This window comes from Caretta caretta, chromosome 14 (genome assembly GCF_965140235.1).
Source record: "Caretta caretta isolate rCarCar2 chromosome 14, rCarCar1.hap1, whole genome shotgun sequence".
Classification (NCBI taxonomy): Eukaryota; Metazoa; Chordata; order Testudines; family Cheloniidae; genus Caretta; species Caretta caretta.
The window spans coordinates 40,123,602-40,140,304 of NC_134219.1; the positions used below are offsets into that span (position 1 = coordinate 40,123,602).

At 45.5% G+C, this 16,703-nt stretch overlaps 1 protein-coding gene and 1 pseudogene across 1 annotated transcript; one reads left to right on the top strand and one right to left on the bottom strand.

The window, feature by feature from the left end:
* The first annotated feature begins 9,978 nt into the window (after nt 1–9,978).
* LOC142068942 (olfactory receptor 14A16-like) lies at nt 9,979–10,932 on the top strand. The gene has a single exon (XM_075119058.1). The coding sequence runs from the start codon at nt 9,979–9,981 to the stop codon at nt 10,930–10,932; it is 954 nt and encodes a 317-aa protein (XP_074975159.1).
* Nucleotides 10,933–14,314: 3,382 nt separating this feature from the next.
* Nucleotides 14,315–15,142, bottom strand: LOC142068982 (olfactory receptor 6F1-like; annotated as a pseudogene).
* Nucleotides 15,143–16,703: the final 1,561 nt, after the last annotated feature.

The window sequence follows — 16,703 nt, forward strand, 5'->3', positions numbered from 1 at the left end:
CCTAAATGTTAGGTGCTGCAATGCTCATCGTTAGAATACCTAAAGGCAAGATTTTTAAAGGTATTTAGGTGCCTGGTGGGATTTTCAAAAGCATTTAGGTAGCTAAATCCAATTGAAATCAAAGGGTGTTTTGAAAGTCCTACTAGATGCTTAAATACCTTAAAAAAATCAGGCCCTAATTCCTTCTGTGAATCTAGCCCTGAGTGTCTGATATCCCCGAAGAGGCTTTAACAATATCATCCCAGAAGACTGAAGACAGATCCAAAAACCGTATTTTTGAGCCCTTCCTAACACTGAAGGGCTTTGTAAACTGCAGCCGTATCCAGACATGGGTTCTACAAATGGCCCTGTCCCTTTAAAATGAGCCAGACACAGACCCCAGGACCAAAGACTCATGAGTTTGAGGTTTTAAAATATAAGGCTGCTCCCATCTCAGCTGAGATAGGGACCACCTCACCTCTAGATCATGCAGAACAATCTGGTCCCAGCAGGGTACATGATTGGTATTCATTGGATAGCTGACAGTCAGTGGTAACTGGGTAGCTTTGAAAATGAGGCCTCTTTGAAAATGCCAGCTGAGGGCTTTGTCAAGTGGAAAATGATCTATTGTCAGATTTTAAAAATGGCCCCTCTCTTCATCATTGGCCAAACAGAAACATCCATCCCTGAGCTTTGCAGTGTTCAACATCCAGCCTTGCCTTCATCACTGCCTAGGGATACACAGGGACCATTCCCCCGCTAGGCCGCTAGTGACTATGTTGGCATAAGCATCAAAGTTTGTGCCTTGTGATGGCTTCATGGTGGCCTTAAGAAATGGACTGGGGGTCTTTGTGTGGTTTCTAGAAGACGTGTCCCCAACACACAAACATCAGCATCACTGGAAATAGATTTGCATCCTTGTGCTCCATTACTATAGAGAGGTCCAGAAGTATGCAGAAAGGAATCCTCTGTCCTATATAGCAAGGGTCCCTCCACGGCAGGGTAGAAGCACATGTCCGGGGAGTGGAGAGCGAGGGAAGATCACACAGCTGCCACCTGGGCTTCTATACATACTACTGAAAAATGTCAGACTTCAGAACCTTGGGCTAATCATCTGGCCACTGAGGGTTAGGGAGGTGCAAAGAAAATTGGGATACAAGGGGACAAGACAGAAATCTCTGTATATTAAGTCTGGGATATTCAAAGGGGTCTAAGGACATTAGTTGCCTAACTCCCATTGTGCAGTCAATGGGAGCTGGGCACGTAATTCCCTGAAGCCACTCTGAAAATCCCTGTCACAGCTCATGGCCCGCAGTGAAAGTTCACTGTACGGTTCCAGATTCTGCAGCACCCACAGCCCCTTGTGTCTGCTCTAATTGCACAGGATGCTGGAGAGTCGGTCACTGGTTCCTCCAGAGGGCCAAGCCCATTCCTCCAGGGGTCTCTCCAGGGAAATCGGTGATTTTGCACCCAGGATACATTGGGTCCCTTCTGCTGAGCTGTTTTCTACTCTCTCCCCTGCTAGTGCCCCCTGGGGATAATCACAGCTCTGTGCTCCTCACGGGGGTTTCCTAGGGGATGCCCCACTTGGTCTGATTGCTTTGGTTGCTCTCAGTAACTGAATCCCTGGGCTGATGTTATGCTTGGTGCACCACGCTGCGGCAGGGCCTGGGAATAGATTGTGCCCCAATAAGGCAACTTGAGAGAGCAGGACTGTCCCTCGCCTTCGGCCCCTGGACATCTGAGAGGAACTGAGGTCTCAGTTCACACCCCATTTCCATGTGGAAGCTACAAACATTGTCAAGCAGGATGGGACAGGCTGGCTCGGGAGATAAGAGATGAAGTTGCTACTTTCACCTCTAAGTCACCTGTCCAAACCCAGCCCCACTGAGCAGGAGCCGAGGGCTAAATACGCAAAAGCATTTCGGTGCCTAAGTCCAAAATTTACATCCTCAAAAGCTCTGCTCAGCTGCTGCCTAACCCTGTAAGCACCTACATGTCCCTGGAAAAAGTCCACTGTGGTCGCTATTGCAGAGGGATGCAGATGGTGGTGTATCAGTTGTAGAAACCCAAGGTTTGCTCCAATAGGCTCTTTTGCAAATGATAGGGGTAATGTTTCTGAAGTTCAGGTGAAGTCCAGGCCTTAGAACTTGAGAAGATAGACACAGGGCTAGGATTATAAAGGGATTTAGGCACCTACCTATTCTAATAGGTGCCCAGTGGGATTTACAAGAGCACCTAAGCAGGTTAGGTGCCTAACTCCCATTGAACGTCCATGGGATTTAGCCACCTGGCTTACTTAGGAGCTTTGATTAATCTCCCTAGGTGCCTGTCTCCATCGGTAGGTGCCTAAATGCCTTGAGCAATGCAAGATGGTATATTTCTGAGGTACAAGGCTGGGAGCTGGGGGCACCTGGCTGGTGCCTTTCTTTGTGCGATTCACGAGTGGCTCTGGGAGCATTCATGCAATCTAGCTGGGTGTGTGGCTTCACATGCTTCTGGACTGAGTGATAACAGCACCTGGAGGGGTTTGCTGTTAGTCGCTAGCAGAGCATTGTGAGAGACACACCAGGCTAGTGAATTCAGGAGCCACAGCCATCCCACAGTCCCAGGTTGCAGCCCGGGGAACACCATCACACACTCCCACTCTGCCTAGGCACACAGCATGATGGGAATGACTTTTGGCTGGTGTTGGATCACAAGACACTTTGTTATTGGGGCAGGGGTAATAAAGGGTTGTGTATCCTTCTTGTGTGAATCAAGGGCGGCAGAACTGTGCTTGACATGCCCTGACTGAGGAACTCACCCTCAAGTAAACTGCACTTGCTAAGCAGGGGACATGGGTGCCAAAGGCCAGTGGAGGTGGGTGGGTGGATGCGTGTGTGCAGGATGGCTGGCAGAGGCCAGAGCAAATGCCCGGACAGTGGAGAGAGCAAGGTGCCTTTCTCTCCGTCCACCAGGGTGGGCGGTGAATGCCACAGATGCACCTCTGAACTCTGGGTCTTCGCTGACCAAGGACAACAGCTGTGAGTGGGGTGCGGTGAAGGGAAGGGCACGTTACAGGAACTTTTGGTTGCTGGACTTAAGAACCTGAGGCAAAAGGACACAGCCCAACATACTCTGGGGTGGGTGTTTTGCTCATGGTTTATGTTATGAATCCTGCTTGCAGTGTTTTCCCAAGTTAATACCAGCTTACTTTCCCCCTTTTTATTAAAAGTTTCTTTTCTACACTCGGACTCTGTGCTTGTGAGAGGGGAAGTGTTATCTCTAGAGGTGCCCAACGGGGGATGTGTAATTGTGCCAAGTTACTAGTTGGGACTCAAGCCAGTGTTGTGTTGCATTGTTGAAAAGGACCCCCAAGATATTGAACCTGATATTGCTGCCGACTCCAACTGGCAGAAGGGTTACACAGGTTTCTTAAAAGTGAAGGGAGAGGTTCTCAGTTGGTCTAAATCATTATAGCTGGGTAGATGCGACCGCACGGTGCTGCCGGCTGGGAGAGCAGCCTGAGGCAGAAGCCTCCAGCTCGCATGATATTCCAGGCAGGACTGAATCTCCATGAGACGAAACCTAAAGAAGAGAATGACCTGGAGTCTATGGCTCCCATTCGGTGCTCTAAGAGGAGAAGCGCCATGTCTGTCCAGCCACCGCAATCGACCTCACCGAGGTCTGCCAGGAGCACCCAGGAGATGTACGCCGGCTACCAGTCCTACTGCACCATCTGCCGTGAAGGCAAGGAGCTGCTGCTGTGTAGCAATGCAGTACCGCATCTGCCAGCAGCACCCAGGAGACATACGGTGAGCTGAGCGGGCTCCAGGCTTGCCGTGGTATGGCATCTGCACGGGTAACCCAGGAAAAAAGGCGCAAAACGATTCTCTGCCGTTGCTATCACAGAAGGAGGGAAGGGGGGGGGATCCTGACGACATGTACCCAGAATCACGTGCGACAATGTTTGTGCCCCATCAGGCATTGGGAGCTTAACCCAGAATTCCAATGGGCAGCGGAGACTGCGGGAACTGTGGGATAGCTACCCACAGTGCACCGCTCTGTAAGTCGACGCAAGCCACGATATTGACGACACACTCCGCTGACTTAATGCGCTCAGTGGGGATATACGCGATCGACTGAATAAAATCAGTTTCTAAAAATTGACTTCTATAAAATCGACCTTATTTCGTAGTGTAGACATACCCTAAGAGAGTTAAGCATCTAACTCCCATTGTGCAGACAATGGGCACTGGGCACCTGTTTCCCTGAAACCACTCTGAAAATCCCTGTCATAGCTCACATCCTGGAGCAAGTGTCCACTGTATTGTTCCAGATTCTGCAGCACCCACACCCCCTTGCTTCTGCTCTAATTACACAGGATGCTGCAGAGTCGGTTACAGGTCCCCCCAGAGGGCCAAGCCCATTCCTGGGGCCTCTCCATGGAAATCAGCAATTAGTACCCAGGATACATGGTACCCATTCTGTTGAGCTGTTTTCTACTCACTAGATATTACCTCGCCCACCTTGTCTCTCTGTTCCCCGAAACGGCATCTTTAGAGAGCAGGACAGTCCCTGGTCTTCGCTTCCAGCACTGGACACATGAAAGGAGAGGAGGTCTCAGTTCACACCCCATGTCCACATGAATGCTATAGCCATCTCGGCGCAGGATGGGAAATGCTGGCTTGGGAGATAACAGATGAAGCGGCTGCTTTCATGTCTAGGTCACCTATTCAACCCAGCCCCAGTGAGCAGTGCCCCAGTGTCCTCCCCTTCTGAGCTCCATGAAAAATTGGTTTTGTGCCTCATCTCCTTGGACACGTCATGAAAGCACCCACCAAACATCTAATCCATCCAAACTAGAACGCGTTAATCCCCTGTGAGCAGCCTCAGCAGAGACCATGGACCAGCCCAGACCTGAAGAGATCATCTCAAAATGGGAGAGGGTAGATCGGGCTCCCAGTCCCCTTCACTACATGGTCTCTCCATGGAGATTGCGATAGCCATCAAAGGAGCCAACTGTTGCCAGTCAAAGTAAAGGTGGGTTCTGTAGGGATGGGCTTTAGTGTGGAATCAGAACCTCAGATCCTAAACCCCCTTGCCTGAGCGTTGGGGAAGTGAGGATCCCAAGAAAGAGCCCAGTGTCTGTTCTGGGCTCATCTCAAATTAATTTGCAATTTCCTGATAGCAGGGAAGGCCCGGTCCTGATCCCACTGCAGTCACTAGCAATGCTCCCACTGACTTCAGCAGTTCCAGGGTTTGATCACAGAGGTGCACGCCATGTGTTCATCAGAGCAAATTTCTCCAAGGAAATTTCTTCACTTCACAGGTTTTTGTTTCATTTTCCCCCATTCCATGGAGAGGTGGCCACATCAAGCAAAGGACATTTGTATGGATGGAAATGTAGGTGGGGAAAGAAATGAAGTGATCTAGTCCAGGGTTGCACAGTTAGGAACGCCGAGAGCTACAAACATGGGCTGCTCTTCCAAGCTGACTTACCCCAGTTCAAACAGAGAGACGTTAATGGCATCCCTGTGTGTTCCCCCACTGGTCATTGGTGCGGATACGCTCCCCCCAGGGAAACCAGGAGTGATTCCACTGGACTCAGTGAGACTCATTCTTCTCGCCCTCAGCCTGGTGTAAATAAAGAGTAACTCTAGTCAAGGAAATGAAGCTGTTTCTCCTCTTACTCACCCAGTGAGTAACTCAACAGAGTTAGGCCATGTCGACACTATGGATCTTACAGCTTTTACCTTTACCGCCGTGTCTACCCTTCAGACCTTCCTACCTTTACCGCTTGTGTCTGTAAAACTTTTGTCGGTCGGTGTGGTTTTTTCACATCCCGACTGACAAGAGTGGTAGTGTAGACAAAGCTTAAGGTGAGGGCTTTTGGTTAACTTATTGTTAGTTATGTTAATTGAAGGATGAATTCACAGCCGTCAATCTCAATGAGGTCTGTGATTGATCCTGACATTCGTACCTCGCAGTTTAACAATTCAAGGCAGCAGAAGGAAACTGGAAGTTATGGAGGGGCTTATAACTCCGGAAGCCCTTGGTCAAATGATAACAAATTTGGAACTCGAATGCTACCCCGGGCCTGCCCAAGGCACCCAAATTTCAAAGCTATCCGAGTAACCATTCAGCTTCTTGTGCACTTCCAGAAACTGAGCTTTAAACCATACGAAATGGCGGGAATGGAAATCTGCTAGCCCTCCTTCTGCATTGGCACAAGAGCACAATCCAACACGCAGACTTTCTTAAATTCCATTCTCATTTTGGGTCCCCCAAGATTTAGTGGGGGCCGTGCACTACCTTGGGAAAAATGAGACAGATTGAGACCAGTTTGACCTGCATCACATCAATAGTTGGATCTCTAGCTTTGAGCAAAATAAACAAACCTAGAATCTTGTAACTGGGCTCATATCTCCACAACCCTTCACTCAAATGACCCCACATTTAGGTCACTAATCCTACCCTGCACCCTCCTAAGGCACATTAAATTTCAAAAGAATCTGACTAAGCATGTCTTTTGTTTTTTCTTTTTCTTTTTTTTTTTTTAAGAAAGGAGGACCTTTAAACAGAAGTCATGATGCAACCTTAACTAGAAGGGCGTTGCTGTGATGGTAATAATATTCATCAGTTCATTTACTGGTTGGGTACCCATTTTGCAGGTTTCTATGAACCCTGCTATTGGAATATTCCAGGAGCATTGAGATGGGATTGTGATGTTCAGCAATGAGAATCTCAGAGACAGGAACAAAGAAAAAACTAGACATCATGGCACAGATATTTAGCTCATGTAACCTGGCCGAGTTCCATAGCACTCTGCCAATTTACATTCGCTGAGGAACTGGTCTAACTGACTTCAGTGGGGCTGGGGCTGATTTACACAACAGCTGTTTGGGGGTCTGGACCCTCTGAGTCCAAGGCAGCTAGAGGTGATTTACAGAAACTGGGGCACTGACCCATCCACTCCAGTGGAGCTACCCTGATTTGAACTTGCTGAGGATCAGAACCATTGATTCCAACAGGTCTCGGGCTGATTTCTACTCTCTGGCTCTTTGCATTTCATCAGTTTCTCTGACATGAATGTCTCGTGTAAATTACACATTTTTAAACAGTGCATCTGCGGCCAAAGGAGCCTTTTATTTTAATGTTGTCTGCCGGAAGGAAAACAGTGTTACTACTGAGAAAGAAAGAAAGAAAGAAAGAAAGAAAGAAAGAAAGAAAGAAAGAAAGAAAGAAAGAAAGAAAGAAAGAAAGAAAGAAAGAAAGAAAGAAAGAGACCTGGGCTATTCATCCCAATAAAAGTTGAAGATCAGATGCAGAAAATCTCCACAACACTGTCCCCAGTTCTGTCCCAAGTGGGACTGAATCGCTCTGTCACCCTTACAAGTTATACTTGTAATTCATCTGAGTGGACAAAGAGCTAGGAAAGAGGAGCCTGGTTACGAATGTTTGACTCTTCTTTGGTTCAGTTTCACAGGCAAAGGATATGGGTTGGAAACTGCATCATGGGCCAGATCCTCAGCTGGTGTAAATGGATGTAGCTCCCTGGAAGTCAATGAGTCAGATCCCCAAGTGGTGTAAATAGCCCTCGCTACTATGAAGTCAGTGGAAGTGTACCAGTTTACACAAACTCAGGACCTGGTCCTTAGTTTTTAGTGTTTGTCTCTTAGTGAGGAACTTGAAGCAGCCAGGGCAGCCTGAGCTGTGGGTTCCTCTGGTGGCTGCATCCCAAGAGCTGCTGGTGCAATGCAGGAGAAAAACATCTCTGCTCCCCTAGAGGTGACTATGTGGAGTTAATGAAGGAACAGGCTATTCCAGGCCAACTGAGACTCTGGTGCCAAGAGGCTCTTAGCTATTGTAGATCCCATGTCTGTGCTACAAATATCTGTTTTATTTTGCCATCCTGTGGGGACCCCCTTTGTGATCCAGCCCTGCCTTGTTTTTAGCTAAAGGACCTTCAAGAGATGCTGTCATCATGTGAGATGCAGGGCAGGTGCTGTTCCCCCTCTGGGGGGTTAGGGTCAACTAGGGCAGGTTGTCAGGATGGTTTGCTCCTGTGGTGAGAGCAGAGCTGGGCTCACAGCCCTGGAGACCTGATTCAGCTATTTAGCCCCAGAGCAGGGATATCTTGGGCTGTGACTAAGCTGGCACAAACCAGGATCAGCTCGAGAGCTGGGACTGTCTTTCAGCCCCTGATCCCATTTAGTCCATCACCTTTCACCCAAGCCTGCCCTAGGAGGGAAGCAGGGAGGACCCATCTGTGCTAGGAACTGCAGAGAGACCCTCACAACTCAGGACATCCAGCGAAGGGATGCGACAACAGCTGGTAGATACGACAGTGATGGGGGCATGAGAGAGAGAACCAAACAATCCTGGCAGTGGGTGAATAGATAGATAGATAGATAATGACCAATGATTCCTAACACTGTAGGATCAAATGCATCGCAAATTGGAATAAAGACCAACAAAGTAAGTTTTCTATTTCAATTACATATGTTAGAGTATTAATATATGGGGCAATTTAATATCAGAAATATGAATTGCAATTAGAACTCTTGAAGACTTTTACTATCAAATTATGCAGATATCTAGAGATGATCAGATTTTTTTTCCACCAGAAAAAATTGACTTTTCATTGAGGTTGTGAGAACCAAACAGTTTCAGCCAAAAACTGTTGGAACCTGAAAATTTTTAGGCATAATGAAAACAAGTTTTCATTGTTATGGATATCAGAGATTTTCCATGAAAATATATTCAACTGAAAACTGAATTTTCCTTTGAAATAAAGTAGAAATTGTCTGACGACTCCTACCTGGAAACTTAGCTTTTTGCCAGAGTGGGGAACATAAATATTGTCCAATAACACCATAATTTCCAACCCCATTCCCTCTATTGCAACCGTGTTTGTCTGTTTCAAAGGGGTAGCTGCAGGATGGTAAAACTGAGTAAGTAGCAAAGTTGGTCGCCCAGAGAATGTGTTTTAAACATACTAACCTCTCTAAACTAAAGCCCTGAGAGTCGAAGCTCCCAGACAAAGGCTGTCTCTCTTTATCCCACCCAAGGACAGGCAGGAGGTTGATGGAACTAGAACCCAGATCTCCACTTCTACCATCATAGCCTCTGTCCCACACTGCTGCCTGCTAAACAAAAATGCTGTCAACATGTGCACAGAACATGCACATAGGAAGACACAATCCATCCCCAAAAGAGTTCACATTCAAAGTACACAAGACAGACAAAGGGAAGGGGAGGAAAGAGAGGCAGCGGTGACTGCTCCATGGTCACAAAGTGACAGAGGCAAGACTAGAACCGAAGTCTCCTGACTCACACAGCACAGAAATAAAGTCACAGGGGGGAACCACACAACCTAGCAGCAACTGAGCGATGCGACCAGCCCATCATCACCCAGCAATGGGAGTGCAGCTGGGATCTGGTGCCATAAATCAACGTGTAAGTAGGCATCAGGCGGTATGTGGGATGTTGGGGTGGAATCATCACAGAAAAGCTGCCATGCGGGAAGCTGGGTGATTCTGTGCTGTATTTCTCAGTTAAGTGGGAATCAGATTGTGCTGGCATTTTAGTATTTTAGTTGAGTTGGCCAAGTTGTGAGCCTGCTGTCTGTAGCAATAGGGGCATAATTTTGACTCAAATTGTTGGATTTGGATTTTACTTTGTTCCATCTTTCATCCTGCATTTGATCAAGTCACATCCTCATCTTGGGCCAGATCCTCAGATGGTGTAAACTGACCCAGCTCCAGTGACTTTAAGGGAGCGATGCCAATTTACACTCCTGTCATAACGCACCAGAGCAGTGCTCTGGTTGTGAGCGGTGAGGAGCCCTCACTACTCCAGACAGTGGAAGTGACAAGTGCTGTGCACCTTTGACATTCACATCATGAGATATCATGGAGAGGGGAATCAGAGTCATGCCCTCTCTCACTATAACCCTGACCATTGCTCTTGTCCTTCCCTCCACAGCCATCACACGATGAACTAAGAAAGAAAATGTCCAACCAAACCACCGTGACCGAGTTCCTTCTCCTGGGATTCTCTGATGTTCGAGAGCTGCAGATTTTGCACTTCATGGTGTTTCTAGTGCTTTACCTGGCAGCCCTGACAGGAAATCTTCTCATCATCATAGCCATAGCTCTTGACTACCACCTTCACACCCCCATGTACTTCTTCCTGATGAGTTTGTCCATCCTAGACCTTGGCTCCATCTCTGTCACCATCCCCAAATCTATGGCCAATTCCCTTATGAACACCAGGTCCATTTCCTATTCTGGATGTGTCGCCCAAGTCTTTTTCTTCATCTTCTTTGCTGAAACCGACTTTGTCTTACTCACCATCATGGCATACGATCGATATGTCGCCATCTGCAAACCACTGCACTATGAGACTATAATGAACAGGAGAGCTTGTGTCCAAATGGCAGCCAGTGCCTGGATCAGTGTAATTCTCTATTCTTCATTGTACACCGGGTACACGTTTTCGATAACCTTCTGTGGAGGCAACATGGTGGATCAGTTCTTCTGTGAAATCCCCCAGCTACTCAAGCTCGCCTGCTCTAACTCGTACTTCAGTGAAGTTGGGGTTATTGCATTTGGTGTGTGTTTAACCCTAAGTTGTTTTGTTTTTATAATTGTGACATATGTTCAGATCTTGACCACGGTATTGAGAATCCCCTCTGAGCAGGGCCGACATAAAACCTTCTCCACATGCCTTCCTCACCTCATTGTAATTTCCATGTTTCTTTCCACTGCTGTCTTTGCTCACATGAAACCCATCTCCAGCTCTCCGTCAGCTCTGGATCTCGTGGTGGCTGTTCTCTATTCCGTGCTGCCGCCAGTGATGAATCCAATCATCTACAGCATGAGGAACAAGGAAATCAAAGCTTCCCTGAGGAAACTGACTGGGTGGAGGTTATTCAACAAAAATAAAATGTCTGCATTTCTCTGATGAACATGGTTTTATCTGTTTTTTTTACAGATACAATCAACTGATGACATTATTGTCCCCATAAGAATATGGTGTGTGATTTTTTTTTGCAAAATGCTGTATGTATATTGGTAAATCCACACTAACTCCTCTAAGGCAGTGGAGTTCTTCTAGGTTTATAGCAGTATAAGTAAGATGAAAATCTATCTATCTCATGCTTTTATACTGCCACCCCTCACCATGTTATCTGAATACCTTCCACATAAAATCAGTAGCCATTAGAAAGTACCCATTGGACTTCATGGACTCTCTGGTTCTTCTCCTTTTTGGGGGTCAAAACTTTGCTTGGGGTATGATGGCTTTTAGGTTTCTGTTTGCTGATGTGACAGAGTGGGATATGGCAGCATCAGATCATGAACTCTGTGTTTTGCTATCTGGGTAAATATTGACATGGTGACTGCAGAAGTCTGGGCTTGCTCAATAGCCGTCTATCGCTCTTTGTTCATGGCAGCTCTCCTCCTACCTGAGAAAGGTGCCTGTTACTTTGCTGAAGGACTATCACTCAGACAAATCAAGACTGAAGTCTGGGGCCTTTGATTTTTGTTGCCTTTCACCTACAGGCCCTGCTGCATGGAACAAGTCTTTTGCTGTATAGGGAGTCTGCAAGTGATGGGGGCGGACGGGGGGAGCATGGCTGGTGGGTCTGGAAGTCTTAATTTTAGCACATGACAAAGAGACAGGCGACCTATTTAAGTGCAGAGTCCTACTCTGTGTCAGGTGCCAGCCATAATCCCATGTAAGAAGGATTTGCAGGAGTTCGTTCTGTCTAATCTAATCTATCTGTCTATCGTAGGATTCCACACTGTCACCCATCACCATGCTATCTGAGCACCTTCCACATAAAATCAGGAGCCATAGCAAAGCCCCTAGTAGACCGTGAGGAGCCAGAGACTCCATTCCTTTTTTTGTTCTTCCCCTCAGGGTAAAAAATATGATTGTGGTATCAGTGCAGTTGTTTGGTTCTTGCTTCTTTCTCAGATTTTTTAAATTTTATTTTAGGGGTTTTTTTGTTTTTTTTTACTGGTGGATTGATTTGTTTCTTTATGAGGTGGGAGTGCCTGGGGACAGGAGCGCTGGAAGCTCCCTAGAAGTGGGGGGGCCACTGACACCTGAACCAAGGCCCCACCCCCATACGGCCTCTTCCCCCGAGGCCGCACCCTCGTGCCGCCTCTTCCCCCCAAGACCCTTCCCCACGCTTGCTCCTCTCTGCCCCCTCCCCACCATCGCTCACCCTTAAAGCCAGTAAAAAGTGGGAGAACATACCCCTCCCACTTTTAAAAGTGATGGGGCCATGGCCCCCTGCCCCTCCACCCCCATCTCCATTCTGGTTCCTCTGCCTGGGGAGATGCTGAGTGTTTGGGTAGACAGTGTTGCAAGTGTTTTCTCCTTTATTGGGCGTGCCCGTATCTCATTTCCTTGATGGGGTTTTCCAAGCAACGGATGAAGTAACATCTGTACTGGCCCAATTTCTGTTGTTGGGAGAGACAAATTTCCAAGCTTACACAGAGCTCTTCTTCGGGTCTGGGGAAGGTGTTCAGAATGTCACAGCTAAATACAAGTTTCAGAGCGGTAGCCGTGTTAGTCTGTATCAGCACGTTTTAAATTTTCATCCAGATTTGGGATAAAAATCAATTTCAAACTATTGGAATTTCCTCTACAATGAAAATTCCAACCAGCTCCAATTAGGGCTGGGACTTCCAAAGAGGCCAAAGGGACATAGGTGCAAAAATTCTATTAAAACTCTCTCAGATTCCTTTGTTAAACCCAGCCTATGTCTTTACCTCCTTTGAAATCCCCAGCCTTAATAAGTAAAACACTTTCCAAAAGGTAGGGGGATACAAAGGTAAAAGTTAAAGTTTATTTACACTCTGATGATAAGACTGGTCTAGATACAAATATACAAAAATACAAATAAGTCAGGCATCAAGGGCAAGATATGTAAAGGTATTTAGGAACCTAGTGGGATTCTCAAAAGCATCTAGGCGTCTATCACCCATTAAAATGAACAGTTCCTATCAACAGTTATGTTTTGAGAACTAACAGTTAGCCAGTTTTTAATCAATTTACTATTGTTTTTGTGTAGTGTTATTTTTAAATAGTGTGATGTTACCCTGAATCAAACCTTTAGAAAAATGCAAGTCTATTACGTCAACACCATTGCCTTTAACAATCAGAAATGTCACAGTCAAATCAAGTTCATTTGATAAAAAACATTCTGTGAAAACATATTGATCACCATTAATTGAACTTCTTTCTCCCTTGTAATTCCTTTTTGTTGAAAAATGACCATTTTCAAAAATGAAAATTTTTGTAAAGAACTGTTGATTTAGTGATTTTTTGACCACATTTAAACGGAAAACTTTATAAAAAAACTTGATTGAATTGTTTCCATTTACCAACATGTAGGACCCCCAAACTTAGAACCCTTAAAAAGGGAAATAAATTTGATTTTTTGAAATTCTTCACAAATAAAAAAAAAAATCCACCATCGTTGTTCATCATTCTTTATTTCCTGCATGTTGTTCTTTAGTCTGCTGTTTAATAATTTTTCAGCTATTGAACCAAGGAACAGACACAATGTCGTGTGAGTTGGCCAACCAGTCATACATCACAGATAATGAAAATTCTGGAGTTGCTACAAATTTAAACTTAGGACAAACTTCTGAGTGCAGATTCAGTGTCACTAAGGTCTTGATCCTGCACACACTTTATGCACAAGCTTTCTTTCCTAGTGTGAGTAGTCCCGTTAGAGTCAAGTGGACGACTCAAAATAATATAATTTAGCACTTGAGTAAGGATCTCAGGATGGGGGCCTAAATGTGAATTGCTAAAAGTAATGTCTACATAGGGCCTGATCGAAAGGCCATTTAATTCAGTTGAAAGATGTTCATTCATGCCAATGGGACCTCTCGAGAGATTTTAAGGGATAGATTTTCAAAAGTATTTGTAGCTACCACTGAAATCAATGGGATTTTGGTGCCTCATCTGCTGAAGTGCTTTGGAAAAGCCCACTAAACAACTATCTGCATCTTTAGACACCTAAATATCTTCGAAAATATGCCCCTTAGGAGCTCACGTCCAGTAGATTTTCAATAAAAATTAGGCTCCTAGAAACCACATCTTTCATGGTGTTTAGGGGCCTATCTGAATCTTTAGGTGCCTAAATTCCTTTGCAAATCTGGCCCTTAGGCACTTCTGAACATTTTACCCAAATACAAAAGTTGTCAATGTAAAACTGGAACCAGGATTTAAAGAACAACAACAAGGACGGTTACTACCAAAAGGAACATGAGCACAGGCTGAGAATCAGACCCAGTAACATCTAAGCCATTCAAAAACAACTTCATGGCCCACTGAATACCTTCCATAAAGTCTCCTTCACCTCTTTGTTTCTCAGACTGTCAATGAAGAGGTTGAACAGCGGATTTACAATAGTATTCAAAGTGTTGACAGTCTTGTTCATGTCCAAGGCATTCTGTTTGGAAGTCCTGACATACAGGAAGATGGTGGAGCTGTACCATATAATCACAAGAGTGAGAGGGGAAGAGCAAGTGGAAAAGGCCTTTTTCTGGCCCTTGGGCTGACGGGATTCTCAGTATGGTGGAGAGGGTGTAAATGTAGGAGACCAGAATTATTGAACATAATCCCAGGATGACGATGATCGAGATGATAAAAGCTGCCATCTCAATCACATAGGTGTCTGTGCAGGAGAGAACGATGAAGGAATCTATGCTGCAGAAGAAACGAGTAATGACATTAGTGCCACAGAAGGACAATCTAACTCTCAGGGATTCTGGGATAGAAATAGCCAGGAAACTACACACCCAGGAGCCAAGGGCCAGCTGAGCAGAGAAGGTGCTGTTCATGATGGTGCTATAGTGCAATGGGTAGCAAATAGCCAGATAGCAGTCATAGGCCATGGCGGACAAGAGGAAATATTCTGTGCAGCCCAGGAGAAAATGAAGTATATCTACAGGATGCAGCTACTAAAGGGGATGGTTCTGTTTTTCCCCAGGAAAATCGCAATGGTCTTGGGAACACAGGCTGTGGTGTATCATATCTCCAGCAAGGAGAGGTGGGAAAGGAAGAAGTACATGGGGCTGCGGAGTTGATGGCTGGCCCTCACTAGGACTAGGATGGCAACATTTCCTGCAACTGTCAGGACATACATCATGGTAAACACCACAGACAGAGAGATCTGCAAATATTGACTACGGGGGAAACCCAGAAGGATAAATTCCTATATCCTGGAGTAGATTTCCTTCTCTATTCCAGTCACAGGCTCCATCTGTCAAGATACAAAAGATCATAATTCAGGAAAAGCTTTGTTACATGGATTGTTAGACACCACAGGTACAATTTTCAAGGGTGCCTGTCAAGATTCCTTTCCCACTCTGAACTCTAGGGTACAGATGTGGGGACCTGCATGAAAGATCCCCTAAGCTTATTCTTACCAGCTTAGGTTAAAAAAATTCCACAAGATACAAACTTTGCCTTGTCCTTGAACCCTATGCTGCCACCACCAAGCGTGTTACACAAACTACAGGGAAAGAGCCCACTTGGAGACTTCTTCCCCCAAAGTATCCCCCCAAGCCCTACACCCCCTTTCCTGGGAAAGGCTTGATCAAATCCTCACCAATTTGTACAGGTGAACACAGAGCCAAACCCTCGGAACTTAAGAACAATGAAAAAGCAATCAGGTTCTTAAAAGAAGAATTTTAATGAAAGAAAAGGTAAAAGAATCACCTCTGTAAAATCAGGATGGTAAATACCTTACAGGGTAATCAGATTCAAAACATAGAGCATCCCTCTAGGCAAAACCTTAAGTTACAAAAAGACACAAAAACAGGAATATACATTCCATCCAGCACAGCCTATTTTACCAGCCATTAAACAAAAGGAAATCTGACGCATTTCTAGCTACAGTACTGACTAACTTTTTACAGGAGTTCTGAGTTGTATTCCTGATCTGTTCCCAGCAAAAGCATCACACAGACAGACAGACAGACCCTTTGTTCCTCCCCCTCCAGCTTTGAAAGTATCTTGTCTCCTCATTGGTCATTTTGGTCAGGTGCCAGCGAGGTTATCTTAACTCCTTAGCCCTTTACAGGTGAAAGGGTTTTGCCTCTGTCCAAGAGGGATTTTATAGCATAAATCCCATTACAAAATCATGTAAGTTGCTTAGGAGCCTAAGAGCTAGAGTTTCAAAAGTGTTTAGATGTCAACGGTGCAGACTGACAAAAATGCTTAAGCAGGTTAGGCACCTAATGTGGTTAGGTGTTTTTGAAAATCCCGCTGAGCATCTATCTGAAGCTTTAGACATCTTCATACTTTTGAAAATCTGGCTCTGAAAGATTAAAGCTCTTTTGAAAATTGGATGTAGGCTCTCAAGTCACCCAGGGCCAGATTTTAAATGGTATTTAGGCATGTAGTGGGATTTTCAAAAACACCAAGGCACCTAAAGTCATTGGTTTCATTGATTCCAAAGCCAGAAGGGACCATTGTGATCATCTAGTCTGACCTTCTGTATAACACAGGACATAGATCTTCTCCAAAATAATTTGTAGAGCAGATCTTTTAGAAAAACATCCAATCTTGATTGAAAAATTCTCAGTGATGGAGAATCCACCATGACCGTTAGTAAATTGCTCCAAAGCTTAATTACTCTCACTGTACGCCTTATTTCCAGTCTGATTTTGCCTAGCTTAAACTTCCAGCCATTGTACGGTGTT

Excerpts from the sequence above, each read along its gene's own strand:
- LOC142068942 (XM_075119058.1), top strand. The coding sequence starts at position 9,979 with ATGTCCAACCAAACCACCGTGACCGAGTTCCTTCTCCTGGGATTCTCT.